Source organism: Cervus canadensis, chromosome 32, assembly GCF_019320065.1.
Source record: "Cervus canadensis isolate Bull #8, Minnesota chromosome 32, ASM1932006v1, whole genome shotgun sequence".
NCBI lineage: Eukaryota > Metazoa > Chordata > Mammalia > Artiodactyla > Cervidae > Cervus > Cervus canadensis.
In genome coordinates this window covers 19,456,126-19,469,985 of record NC_057417.1, presented here as the reverse complement: position 1 = coordinate 19,469,985, position 13,860 = coordinate 19,456,126, and the positions used below count along the sequence as shown (strand labels likewise).

Here is a 13,860-nt window from a genome sequence, read left to right as displayed (position 1 = left end):
GGCTGGACGGGATTAGAGCCACGCGGAAGGGGGCATGCTGCTGACTCTCAACAGGCGTCTCAGACCTCGTCCCTGTGCTGGGACTGGGCCATGGGTGGCCCCTGAGCCTTGGGAAGGGAAGGTACGAGGGTCTGTGTGTGTCTCCGCAGCGCCCCTCCCCTGATGTGAAGGCAGAGCTGTTTGAGCTCCTTTTCCGGACGCTCCATCACAACTGGAGGTACTTCTTCAAGTCCACCGTCCTGGCGAGTGTGCAGAGGGGCATGGCTGAGGAGCAGATGGAGAACCAACCGCAGTTCAGTGCCATCATGCAGGTAACCTGGAGAGTTGGTGAGGCTGCGTGGGATCCACAAACAGGCAGGCCCCATTCTGGATGCCAGTGCATCTGTTGGCCGACTGTCCCTTGCTTGGCTTCTCCGGCTCATGGTCCCCCTTCCTCTAATGTGGCCCCTGCAGCGGGTAGCACACAATGGTGCTTTGAAGCCTCGTGGTCTTGGGTCTGAAGCTCAGTTCTTGCTCTAGTACCTGTGATGTTAGTTAACTTCTGGAGCCTCGGTCTCTCCATCTGTGAAGTAGGGGTAACACTGCCTGTCTCATAGCTTTGTTGTAGGTTACATGAGAGCATCCATGATGTTCCTGGTACTGGGAGTGCTGGGTCCATGTCAGTTCCCTCTGCCTTACGGTGGAGTTAACCCACATGTAAGGCAGCCACCTGCATCAGGTCCACCTGGGCCTCCTCACCCGCAGCACTGTTGTGATCGATCTGCATTTTTCAAAGATAATTCTGGCTTGTGCCACGTTGGGAGAGGCACTGCCCTGGGAGCCAGTCTCCCTTTTCGATCAGGTGTGACGGTTGTGAGCTCTGGGGGCTGAGCACACAGGGTGGCAGCTGCTCCCTGGCTGCTTTCGGGCACGCTCCTCGTTCTCCTCTCAGCTGTACAACTTTTTTATTCTGAGCCTTGGTCAGAGTAGAGGGTTCTTTTTGTTTTCTGGTTTTTCAGTGCTAGTTTTTCCTCACAGAGAAGCCAGAGAGGTTCTACTGTTCTTCACTTTTGCTCCCCTCCAGCACACACACGCATGAGACACACTCCCGGTGTGGAAGAGCAGTTGTTGCACCCCTGGTCTCGGCAGTTATTTTGCCGTTCTTCCATTTCCGACACCCCAAGGCCGGCCTGGGTTTGGAGTATTCGGGTGCCTTCTCCCCTCCCCTCCTACCTCCTCCTTCTACTCTGTCCTTGCTTTCAAGATGCTTTTGGTTGACAGATGGCTGGTCTTCCACTCAGGGCTGGTAAAAGCCACTTTGTAAAACAGCTTCACAGTTTGGCAGTTTCTTATAAAGTTAAACATGTAGTTACTCCATAATCTAGCAATCTCACCTCTAAATTTTTTACCTAAGGTAAATGAAGACATGTATTCTCACAGCCTGTACAGAAATGTTATAGCCGCTTTTTTCCCAATTGCCAAAAGCTGGAAACAGTCCAAATATCTATCAGGCGTTGACTAGATAGACTGTTGACACCTGCCTCCAGCAGTGAAAAGGCACTGTTGATGCAGCAATGCCCCGGCCTCCCAGTACATTCCACCCAGTGCAAAGAAACCAGCTCCAAAGGGTTGCTTTGGAAACACTGCTGATTCCATCTCATCATATGACATGTGTTTTGGAAAAAGCAAGTCTAGAGGAACAGAGAGTGAGCAGTGGTTGCCTAGGGGTAGGGGGAGAGGAAAGCCATGAAATTAAAAGACACTTGCTCCTTGGAAGGAAAGCTATGACAAACCTAGACAACGTATTAAGAACCAGAGACATCACTCTGCTGACAAAGGTAAAGGTCTGTATAGTCCAAGCTATGGTTTTTCCAGTAGTCATGTATGGATGTGAGAGTTGAACCATAAAGAAGGCTGAGTGCCAAAGAATTCATGCTTTCGAATTGTGGTCATGGAGAAGACTCTTGAGAGTCCCTTGGACTGCAAGGAGATCAAACCAGCCAATCCTAAAGGAAACCAGTCCTGATTATTCACTGGAAGGACTGATGCTGAAGGTGAAGCTCCAGTACTTTGGCCACCTGGTGCAAAGAGCTGACTCAATGGAAAAGACCCTGATGCTGGGAAAGATTGAAGGAGAAAGGGGGCAGCAGAGGAAAAGATGGTTAGTTAGATAGCATCACTGACTCAACAGACATGAATTTGCGCATACTCTGAGAGATTGTGGGGGACAGGGAAGCCTGGTGTGCTGCAGTCCATGGAATCGCAGAGTTGGGCACAACTTAGTGACTGAACAAGAGCAACAGCAAGAGGGCGAGGACTGACCACGGGTCGGGCGTGATGGGACTTTCTGAGGAGAGGAAACTGTTATTGATCGTTGTGGTGGTTAGATGCCTCTGTGTATTGCTTAGAACCACACGCTGGCGAACATCAAAGGGGTAAATTTTACTCTGTTACACTTCAATAAACATGATTAAAAAATAAAACCATTGGATGTCATGAAGATTTCATCACGGCACAAGGATTATAAGACCCTCTTCTCATAGTTTAGGAGCCCACGGACAGAATGATGAAGCTGCCAGCCAGCCTACTGTGGGATGTGTCCTGCCCACTGATAGGTTTGTGTTTCATTGGCCTACCCTACTCCTCCTCAGTCAGACTTTTTTTATAATTTTTATTTATTTATTGTTATTTTTGGCTGTGCTGGGTCTTCATTGCTGCAGGAGGGCTTTTCTCTAGCTTTCTAGTAGCAAGCGGGGGCTACTCTCTGGTTGTAGGACACAGGCTTCTCATTGCCATGGCTTCTCTTACTGCGGAGTGCAGGCTCTAGGGTGTGCGGGCTTCAGTAGTGGTTCCCAGGCTCTGGAGACAGGCTCAGTAGTTGTGGCCCACGGCCTCAGTTGCTCCGTGGCCTATGATCAGGGATGGAACCTATGTCTCCTGCATTGGAAGGCGGATTCGTTACCACTGAAGCCCCAGGAAAGCCCCCTTCTCAGTCACTTCCTGTTGGAGCAGGGCTCTTTGTACTTGGAGTGGGGAGGGTGAACGAGTAACGGAATTCCTCAGCTCAGATCCTGCAAAGCAGTTTAAAGATGAGCTATTGCTTAACCCCAAGGCAGAGGCAGCCGGTTGTGCAGGAGCTCCAAGGATTTGTGGTTTGTAAGACCTGGGATGCCAAGGAGAGGGTGGCTTATGGGTGAGTGGTTGGCATGAGCTGGGGGTGGGCAACCTCTGCTGTCTGCTGTGATGGCTGAGGTATTTGCCTAGAGGTGTTAGCTTCTTCCTCCAAAGACAGGCCCTGTGAAGGGGGTTAGAGGTTTATTACAAAAGGGTCAAAATGCAACCAAATTAAGTGAGGCCCAGTGGGGAGTTCTTGGGAGCTCAGACTACACAGATCTGACCAGATGAGCCAGGAGAGCAGGCAGTACGTGCCCTCACCCTGTGTTGGCCGGGGAGCTGCCAGCGAGTGTCGGGTCTCTGGGCGTAGGGCGGTGCCCTGGAAGGGCTGGAGCTAATAAAACGGTGGTCTTATTTCCTAGGCTTTTGGACAGTCCTTTCTCCAGCCCGACATCCACCTATTTAAACAAAACCTGTTTTACTTGGAGACCCTCAACACCAAGCAGAAGCTGTACCACAAGGTGAGTGCCCCACCGCCTCTCAGACACAGGTTTCGTCGTCAAGGGTGTCATGGGCCCAGGCCTAGTCCCTCCTCCGTGGGTCAGTGGCTGCGGAGCCTGCCAGGCTGTCGCTCAGCCCGCTCTGGTCCATCTGTCTGTCTGTCTGTAGAAGATCTTCCGGAGCACCATGCTCTTCCAGTTTGTGAACGTGCTGCTCCAGGTCCTGGTGCACAGGTCCCACGACCTGCTGCAGGAGGACATCGGCATCGCCGTCTACAACATGGCCTCCGTGGACTTCGACGGCTTCTTCACGGCCTTCCTCCCGGAGTTCCTCTCCAGCTGCGATGGTGTGGATGCCAACCAGAAAAATGTGCTGGGGCGCAACTTCAAGATGGATCGGGTGAGGAGAGGGAGGCCCGGCGGCCATCCGAGAGGCGGGGCAGGCTGCCCCGGGCCTGCTGGGTGCGCGCGGTGGCTCCACTGTAGCTCGCGAGGCTCCTGGGGGACTCGGTGCTGTGAGTGGACGGAGGGGCACGCGCTGTCCCGGGGTGGCCTGTGTCGAGTATATTCCTTGTGTCCGCTGCCCAGCCCCCAGCTCCTGTTCTGGCCCCAGCTGTCCGCCTGGTTTGTCTCAGCTTCTCTGTGCCCCATTGAGCCCACTTCTGAGCAGGGCCCAGCTCTTGTTTCCTCTGGGCAGTGAGCTGGTACAGCCTGGACTTGTGACAGACCGAGACGACTGGTGCTTGGGAGGGAGCCCAGGGTCAGAGGTGGGGCCTTGGCTCTTCTCAGACGCCAGGCGCAGTGGGGCTGACCTGCTGCCGGGGCCTGGGAGGAGCCTCCTGGCCTTCACGCTCTTCCCCACACTGTTCCCCCGGAGGCGGTCAGGTGGGCTGGGCAGCCCCTCAGGTGGGAATTGGGGTGGTGAGGTCTCTGGAGTGTGGGAAGCCATCCTTGCTGGTGTGTCTAGGTTCCATGGTGCCAGCCTCTTCTGCGCTGGGGCCTCCATGCTGGGCCCTCACCTGCCCTCCTCCTTGCTGTTTCCCCTGTCAAGTCTTTGCTGCTCGCCTGCCAGGAGGCGCTTCCTGGACCTTTATCTGTCCAGTAATTTTTTGTCTTCCACCTCCTCACACTTGATGCAGTGACGCCTGCTCCCTCTCCTGTGTCCTCTCGGTGTTGCTGGCCTGACCCGTGTGCACCAGCCTCTCCACCGTCCTCTTCTGGGTCACGTGTTGCTCTTGCTGGAGGAAACTCCCCATCCTCCTTACTCATCTTCTCTGACACGCGGCGGGATTCTTCTTTCTGGGCTCAGCCCCTGTTTTCCCTTGTCTCGGAGTCTTTCTCTCCCTGGATTGATCTTGTTTTCTCCTGAGCTTCTTGAAGTTCACTTCAGCCAGTTGGGTATTTCTGTCATCCTTGTCCTGGAGGCCCTGATGTTCAGTGGTTGGTTTCTAACTGTGTTTTTGTTGGTCAACTTCTGGATTTAAAACAGTGGCTTTCAAATCTCAGTATGCATCAAGCACCTGGGATGCTTTTGCAGCAGTACTCCTGTGTTTCCCTCAAGAAATTTGAACTTGGCATTCAGGAGCCACTGATTTTAAAAACATCCCTGGGTTTGTTTCCATGAGGATGAAGTAAGTAGTCAGTGCCTTCATCCATCCATCCACCGTGTAGTTGAAGCTGGCTGCATCTCAGGCCCTGTGCCGGGGTTCCGGGAGCGCCACTCGCCCTGCCTCCAAGCATCTTGCTGGGAAGATGGGCAGCAGAGCCCTCTGGACCTCGCTGAGTCAGGCACCTTATGTGCTTGACTTAAAAAAATAATAATTTTATTTATTTATTTTTGGGTGGGCTGGGTCTTTGTTGCTGCTTGGGATTTTCTCTAGTTTTAGAGAGTGGCGGCTACTCTCTAGTTGTGGTGCACAGGCTTCTCGCCGTGGTGGCTCCTGTTATAGAGCACCAACTAAGACGCACAGGCTTCAGTAACTGTGGCTCTCGGGTTCGAGAGCACAGGCTCAGTAGTTGCACGGGCTTAGTTGCTCCACTGTGTGTGGGATCTTCCCGGATTGGGGATCCTGCATTGACAGGTGGATTCTTTCCCACAGGGAAGCTCCGTTGGCGTCTTTAAGCCTTCCAACAGCTTACTGTGAAGGGTGGGTAGGTCCTGTTGCCAGCCTTGCTTCACAGAGGAGCCCAGGCTCAGAAAGGTCAGCAGTACAGAACTTGGGGTTGGTACATTCAAAAAGCAGGATCCAGAGCTGGGGGTTCTGGCTCCGGAACCTGTGCTCTATCCACGGGCAGGGAGAGCCACGGGCCTCTGAGAGCTTGGAGCAGAGGCGCTCACCTCCCCCGCTGAGGCCAGGAAATAGGTTGTATCCGAGTAGCCTTTTTGGAAGAGGCAGGCTTTGAGAGGAGGGAGGTTAGCCAGATGGCCTTACAGGTGTGGATAAGCACTGTAGATGTTCCTATGTGTGTGGACCTGCAATCCGGCATTATTGATTCAATCCCCAAATGAAGAAGACGACCTCTGGTGGTCCCACAGTGGTCTGTGGCTGACTTTGGGCTTCCCGTGAGGGACTTTCTCTGTTTGCACTCTGTGGCCAGCAGGCTAGGTGTTGGGTGGCGTGTAGGCCACTTCCAGTGTGTGACTCTTGGTTGGCAGGGCCTGCCTGGAGCCCTGGCTGGAGAAAGCTCTGCAGAGGGGTCTGGCGGGCCACGGTGAAGGGGAGCCCTGGCAGTGACTGCAGTCTGGACCCCCTCCCTTCCTGACTGGGTCCCCCGGGGCAGGTTTCCTAACCTGTCTGTGCTTCTCTTTCTTCCTCCTCCCAGTGATGGTGCTGACAATCTGTGTTGCAGGCTGGCTGTGAGGATTAAATGAGTTCGTCTCCGAACTGCTTGGGGACAGGGCCTGGCACGTGGTGGGCACTAGGGCCGTGTCCGCTGTCGTTCTTGTTCTCCCGCCGTGCTTTTGCTGACATGTGGGGCAAGAGTGAGGACAGTTTCAAGTCTGGTAGAGTGTTCGCAGAGCTCGGGAACACCCCGAGGGGAAGCGGTGGCTGGGAGGTGTGGGTGGTCTGGGTGTCGGGTGGGGCTGGGCTGCAGCTGTGCCCCTGCCTTCTAGGACCTGCCCTCGTTCACCCAGAGTGTGCACAGGCTGGTCAACGACCTGCGCTACTACAGACTCTGCAACGACAGCCTGCCGCCCGGCACCGTGAAGCTCTAGGTGCGGCCTGCTCGACACCCGAGGGACCCCGACTCCTGCCGCCGCCCCCACATCACCTCCGCCTGCGGCCACTGGCGTCTCCTGAGCGGCCTCGGCTGCTCCTCCGACGCTCACAACTCCTCCACGCTCCTCTCACTGCCCGCCCAGCAGAACCGGCTCCGGGGCGTCCCAGCACTGGCTGAAGGGCATGGGGTGTTTGGAGCAGGCGGGGGTCATGCGGCCAGGTACCAGGGCAGCCCCAGGACACCCTATGGGGTGGTCCGTGCAGATCATGCATCAGTCACCAGGCAGAAACGCCAAGGACAGCTGTGACAGTGCCACCTTCTCACCATTCCACCTCCCCCTCCCGGCCCAGCCCGCTCTGGAGAGGCATGATGTTGGGACTACGTTGGCACTTCCGTCAAGCCTCTCCTCCCTCCCCCTAAATTGCCTTGAAGTCTCTGCTTTTTGTCAGAGATTTGCAGACTCATGGGGTTTTTTTTTTTTTTTTTTTTTTGGTTGGTCTTGTTTTCTCATCATTCCATTGTGATACTAAGGAACTAAGAAGCTTAATGAAAAAATAAAATGCTTATGTTGTTGTTATATAAACGTTGGTTAGGGAGCTTCTTTTCCACTCAAAACTTTCTCAAGAGGAAAAAACAACACTTCCTTAGGGTCCAGCATCCAGGTGAAGTGTCCGGCCTGGCGGGGAGTGGGGCCATGAGGGGTGGGCCCTGCATCGGTGCCCTGGGAGAGCCCTTCCCAGGATTGGCTTCCATTCCACCCTCTTCTTGACAACGTCTTTAACCCCGAGAAGACTCAGGGCCCCCGTTTCTCACGTTCAGGAAGGGTGGGGGACTTGGTCCCATTGATGGTTTTCCTAGTGGAGTGGGGTCTGGAGTCCGGGTGGTGCCCACCCCCTTGCTCATCGAGTCATGTCCACTCCTCTCCCTCCCAGGAAGTGGGCCCCTCAGGGGCCCAGGGTCTCTCCCGAGAGTGGCAGGGAGGCGGGGGTCTCCTGATGGACCGTCTGAGAGCGGTGGTTGGAGAAGGGAGGGAGGGTGTAGCCATTCATGTGGGGGCGAGGAGTGGGTGGGGCTCAGGGTCGCTGGTGTGTCAGGGAGCTGACACTGGGCAGAGATGGCACTTGTCCTGGGAGTTTTCTGGGCTAATGGATCAGTGGCAACCCCTGCTTTAGGTGTGATAGGGAGTGGACTGACAGGACAGGGTTGCTTCTCCTGAGGAACACCACGCCTGGCAGGAAGAGGTATGCTCACCCTTTGAAAGTAAGGGTGGGTGAGGGTCAGGGTCTGGGTTGTCGATAGAACTGGAGAGGAAGGGAGCTGGCTGATGGCTTCTACTTCAGGGCCTTTCTTGATAAGAATCACTTTGGTGGGAGTGGGGCCCTGGGCCGGGTTTGAGCTGTGTGTGTGTGAATGCACGCACCTGTGCACACAGTCCCCTGTTCCTTGTCAATCACAGCCTCCCAGCTGCAGCTAGCCCCACTTCTGAGTTCATAGAGGAGGGAATTGAACTTCAGTCACTCTCCTACAGAAGGGAATTAGCATCCAATTATTCTCAGGCTATAAATACTACCTCACCTGTCTGCGTGGCAAGGCTGGGAGCGCTGTCTATGCCGGCAATTATGAAAGGGCTTTTTGAACGCCTGGAGATGGAGGGGGTGAGGGGATGGGTTTGGTCCCCTGTGAGCTCCACTCATGGAACACAAGGCAGGACCTGGGCTGGTAGAAGAAAGGCCTTGAGGAGTGAGGGGGTTGGAGGATTTTCATTCCAACACTGACGGGCACGGCCCCTGCTGTGTGGATTGTAGTGAGCTCCCGGGCCTTGGAGGTGGACAGGAGGCTGGATGACCTGCAGGAAGGCAACCTCCCCTCAGGGGAGGTCAGACAGAGCTCTGATCTGATGCCTTCTGACCGCAGTGTACCGCAAGGAAAGATCCCGAGTGCCACAACAAAGACCTGCTGCCACCAAATAAATATTTAAAAGATTATTTCTGTGAATTTTCTTTCCTATATGTGTGCAGAAATGAACAATTTTCACATTCCTTCCCCCCCCCTTTTTTTTGAGGTCCCATTGTTTTTGTAGTCTCCCTTTTACTTACTTAACATGACCATTTTCTCATGTTATTAAGTGTTAATCACTCAGTCGTGTCCAACTCTTTGCGACCCTAGGTACTGTAGCCCACCAGGCTCCTCTATCCGTGGAATTCTCAAGACAAGAAGAGTGCAGTGGGTTGCCATGCCCTCCTCCGGGGGGATCTTCTTGACCCAGGGATTGAACCTGGGTCTCATACATTGCAGGCGGATTCTTTACCATCTGAGCCAGCAGGGAAGCCCCATTTTTAAGAATTATACTGAGTGTTATTATGTATTGTACTAAATCATGATTTTAAACCTTGGATGCTCTTGTAATTGGAAAGAACAAATCTGACTCCATGTTTGAGCTGTTTCTTTTGCTTCAACCTTTGTATCCTGTTCCTTTTGCTTGGAGTTATGAACATTACCTATTGCCGAAAATATACAGGATAGGCCATTCTCAAGGCTCCAACCTTTAAGAGTATAACATTTTTCTATTCACATGGAGATAAAAAGTTATAGAACAGAGAATGACATTTGTTTTGTTGGAGGTTTACAGGAACATCTTGACCTAACCTACGTGAACGGAAGATTGCCGCACCAAGAAGTTTGTGACAACCAACAGCCCTCCTCCCTCACCTGACCTTTAAAAATGCTTTTCTGAAATCCTTCAGGGAGTTCAGGGTTTGGCGGGCATGAGCCTCCTGTCTCCTTGTGTGGCCCTGCAATAAACTTTTCTCTGCTCAAACTCCAACATGTTGGTATTGTTTGGTCTCACTGTGCGTAGGGCACATGAACCTCGGTTCAGTAATTGTATTATTTCATATGGTGATAACCATGATTTGCTTACAGGTTTTTTTTTTTTTTTTAATTACAAATGATGCTGCAGTGAACATCTATGTACATAAATCTTGGTGCACTTGTGTGATTATTTCCATAGGTTCAGTCCTGCATGTGAAATTGCTGCATCAAATGTTTTTGAAGCTTATGATAGGTATTAGTGGGGCCTGATTTCTATTTGAGGAGAAGGATGAAAGTTAACAGATTTCAGAGCTGCAAAATGTCTGTGCTGTAAGGCTCCAAGTCAGCCCCTGGTTTTGTGGATCTCAGGGCCTCTGAGCCCCCCGGGGTGCCTGGCTGGTTAGTGGCAGCCTAAACAGCCCTCCTGCCCACTTCTGAGCCACACTGTTGTCCCTGAGTGACACCTCTGCAAGGCGGCTGGGACCCGGGAGAGAAGAGTTTACAGTTGTAGTCCACTCCTTGGGCCTTGACAGGAACCATAACTGATGGTGGTTCATCAGTTCAACAAACTTATCATCTTAAGCCAGGTGCTAGGCTGCAAGGGAAGGAAAGATTCAGAGACAAATACGGTACAGCCTGTGTCTGCAAGGAATTCACAGACCATTGAGAAAGGCAAAGAGTTCATTGCAGAAGGTGTGCTAGACTTCCCTGGTGGTACAGTGGATGAGAATCCGCCTGCCAGTGCAGGGGACACGGGTTCAATCCCTGGTCCAGGAAGATTCCCCTTGCTGCAGAGCAAGTAAGCCAGTGCAGCACAACTCCTGAGCCCGCAAACCACAGCTACTGAAGCCTGCTCCCCTAGAGCCCATGCTCCGCAACAAGAGAAGCCTCCGTGATGAGAAGCCTTAGCGCCACAACGAAGTGTAGCCCCTGCTCACTGCTACTAGAGAAAGCCCACACAATGAAGACCCAGCACAGCCGAAAAAAAGAATCTTAAGTATTTAGCACTGTTCGGGTGATGGGGGTGAGGAGTCTAGGAAATGGTTGTTGAACTAGGGGGTCAGGGGATGCTTCGTTGCAGGTGGTGATCACCTGAGCAGGCTGTCACCTGGGGCGAGGGGTGGAGGAAAGGTGAAGACCCAGGTCCAATAGCATCTTCAGGCTGGTGAGCAGGCTGGAGCTGGCTGGAGACATTTTGAAGACTGCCACGAAGCTTTGGTGGACAGGTGGGTGGGGTGACTAAAATCTTTCTTCCAAACCAGGATGTGTTGAGTAAGAAGAGACATTATCGACAGTAATTCTGGGACGGTAAGTGTCAACTGGGGCTTCTCCTGGTCCTGGAAGAGACAGTGTCTGGCCCTGGGAGGCTTGTTGCGCTATAGCAGAGCTTCCCTGGTGAGTCAGATATAAAGAATCTGCCTGCAATGCAGGACGTCTGGGTTCGATTCCTGGGTTGAAAAGAGCCCCTGGAGAAATGAATGGCAACCCACTCCAGTTATGCTTTCCTGGGGAATCCCCATGAACATGGACAGAGGAGCCAGGCGGGCTCCAGTCCACAGGGTTGCAATGAGTAGGGCACAACTGAGTGACTAACACAAAGACAGGATGACCACCGACATCCTTCCATTCAGCTTCAGGTGCAGCCTCCTGGCTCATCGGGAGGGATCTACTCTGAGCTGGTCCCGAGCGCTGAGATAGAGGATGTGTAATAGTGTATTCTGCCACAGCTAACTGCAGTCTTACTGGTTTGGGTTGTCTCCACACCAGCTCAGGGGGAAGCAGGGGTCCTCGCTGACCCTCTGGGCTGGAGCTGGCTGCCCTCCCCCAGCCCTCCCCTCCTCAGGAGCTCTCCTGCCCGCCCCTTGACACCGGCTTCCTCACTGACCCCACGGCGCCTGTCTCCCCTACCAGAGTGAGGTCTCCTGGAAGGCTGGGGCGCATCTGTGTCCCCAGTGCTCCGTGTAGGGCTTGGCCTGGGGCAGGTGCCCCCAGAACACTTGAGTGCATGAGGATCTTTCCAGATTTATCCAAACGGGTTTTTCCTCGCAGGAGGAAGCTGGAGTCACACTGGGGTCTCTTCTGGCTAATTTTTAACATAATGAAGCTGCATCCTTGGTGTCTGCTCAGAACGCCTGGCTTTGCTTTCAGGCTCCTCAGGGAGAAGCACTCGAGTGAACGGCTCTTCAGTGAAGGATTTCTTCAGTTCAAGGACTCCCTTTTCCGCTCTCCCCTGTCTGTGTCATTTGGAGACATCTTTTAAAAGCCATGTTAATTAGCTGGCTCAGGCCCTTGAGGGGGTTGGTGGGTTTCACCGTGGACCTGGGTTTTGTGGCCCCCTGGGTCTAAGTTGAGAGCCTTGTGTGGTGCTGGTGGTGGAGGGCAAGGAGAGAAAGACTAATGATTTTAAACACCTCCAGTAGCTCCAGTTTTAAAAAATATATTTGATTGATTATTTATTTGTTAGCTGCACCGGGTCTTAGTTAGAGCTTGTGGGATCTAGTTCCCCGTCCAGGGATCGAACCCAGGCCTCCTCATTTAGAGCGTGGAGTCTTAGCCACTGGACCACAGGGGAAATTCTTCCCACAGCCCGTTTTCCTTCTCTTTATTGTACAAATAATGCATGTTCCTTTCTGATAAAAAGAAGAAAATAAAAATCTCTTAAGGCATTATAATGACTTGGTGGGTGGCCTTCCAGACCTTTCCCTGTGTGTCTGTATATCCACACGTCTCTTTCAGGGTGAACCAGAGAATGTTACGTGCGTGGCAGGGTTTGGGCCCCTTAGGCCCGTCTGCATGTACACGCCCTTTGGTGGGTCACAGGCCCCTTAGAGAACCCTGCTGTCTTTGGCTGTTTCTGCCAAGAGATAACTGGGGCTGGTGAGAGGGAAGCGGCCCCTGGAACACTGTGAGAGGTAATCTGGGCCCTCATTTCTCTCGGACCCACATGAGTGTCTGGAGTTAGCACGAGGCCTGAAACTGGAGGCTCATCCAGAGGCGCTGATCCTTCCAGAGAAGCCATCAGATGCTGTCCACTCTTGGAGCCCTCGAGGAAGGCTTAACTGCCATTTTGCAGAGGTGGGGCCTGTGGTCCAGAGGCTGCCATCAGCCCAGCCTGCCTCTCCCCGCCAGTGGATGACTTCTGAGATGACGGGAGTCGCTGCGACCTTGCTTCCAGCCTCTGAAGGGCGCTGGAGTAGAAGTGATTCAGGCTCCAGAGGACGTGCACAGCATTGCCAACTTCCTCCCGCTGAGCCTGCCGGGGAGGGGCTGGGAACTCCGAGGAAGCTGTGAAAAAGTGAAAGTGTTAGTCACTCGCTCACGTCCACTCTGCAACCCCATGGACTGTAGCCCGCCAGGCTCCTCGGTCCATGGGATTCTCCGGGTAAGAATACTGGAGTGGGTTGCCATTTCCTTCTCTGGGGGATCTTCCCGACCCAGGGATCGAACCTGGGTCTCCTGCATTGCAGGCAGATTCCTTACCCTCTGAGCCACCAGTAGTTGCTCTGGGGGCTGTTATTACCTTACTGATGTGTGTTGTGCCATTTTCAGAAATGGTTCCCACCTGCCGCTGGAGACAGGCCTCCCTCCAGATCCTGTCCAGGGCTTGCCCTCTGCAGGCACCGACCTCACCCCCTTAGGATTCCTTTGCTCTTAGAGCAAATGCTTACAGAGGAGGAGACTGAGACTCAGAGAGGGGAGGTGACTTGCCCAAGGCCACACAGCAAGTCACTGGCAAAGCTGAGGTCCCGTTTTAGGTCTGTGTGCTCCCCTGCCTGCGTTCTTTCTGCGGTGCCCGCGCTCATGGAGGCGCCAGCCTTGGCTCAGCCACGCTGGGCAAGTGGCATGCCCAGGGGCCTGGAAGCTTCTGTGCTCCGGTCAGTCATTCCTAAGCTCATATTCCTTTTTTTTCGGCCACACTGCTTGGCATGTGGGATCTTAGTTCCCCGACCAGGGATCACACCTGTGCCCCTGCAGTAGAAGTGCAGAGCCTGAACACTGGACCGCCAGGAAATTCCTCCTGCGCTCATATTCCAATCAGCAGGACATTTGTCACTATTCCTCTTAAACCTGAAGGACATTGGGGCCCGGAGGGGTTATGTGGCTTGGCCCAAGGTCACACAGACTTCCCAGGTGGCCCAGTGGAAAAGAACCCGCCTGCCTGTGCAGGAGACACAGGAGACCTGGGTTTGATCCCTGGGGTCAGGAAGATCCCCTGGAGGAGGAAATGGCAACC

At 53.6% G+C, this 13,860-nt stretch overlaps 1 protein-coding gene across 2 annotated transcripts in view; it reads left to right on the top strand.

Annotated features, from left to right (window-relative positions):
- XPO6 (exportin 6) overlaps window positions 1-7,398 on the top strand; it is a 109,657-nt gene extending 102,259 nt beyond the window's left edge. For both annotated transcript variants that reach the window (XM_043454824.1, XM_043454823.1), the window contains exons 21-24: window positions 150-311; window positions 3,516-3,614; window positions 3,763-3,993; window positions 6,709-7,398. In XM_043454824.1, coding sequence (XP_043310759.1) covers window positions 150-311; window positions 3,516-3,614; window positions 3,763-3,993; window positions 6,709-6,810 — 594 coding nt within the window. In that variant the 3' untranslated portion in view covers window positions 6,811-7,398. The remainder of the gene's footprint in view (window positions 1-149; window positions 312-3,515; window positions 3,615-3,762; window positions 3,994-6,708) is intronic.
- The last annotated feature ends 6,462 nt before the right edge of the window (window positions 7,399-13,860 follow it).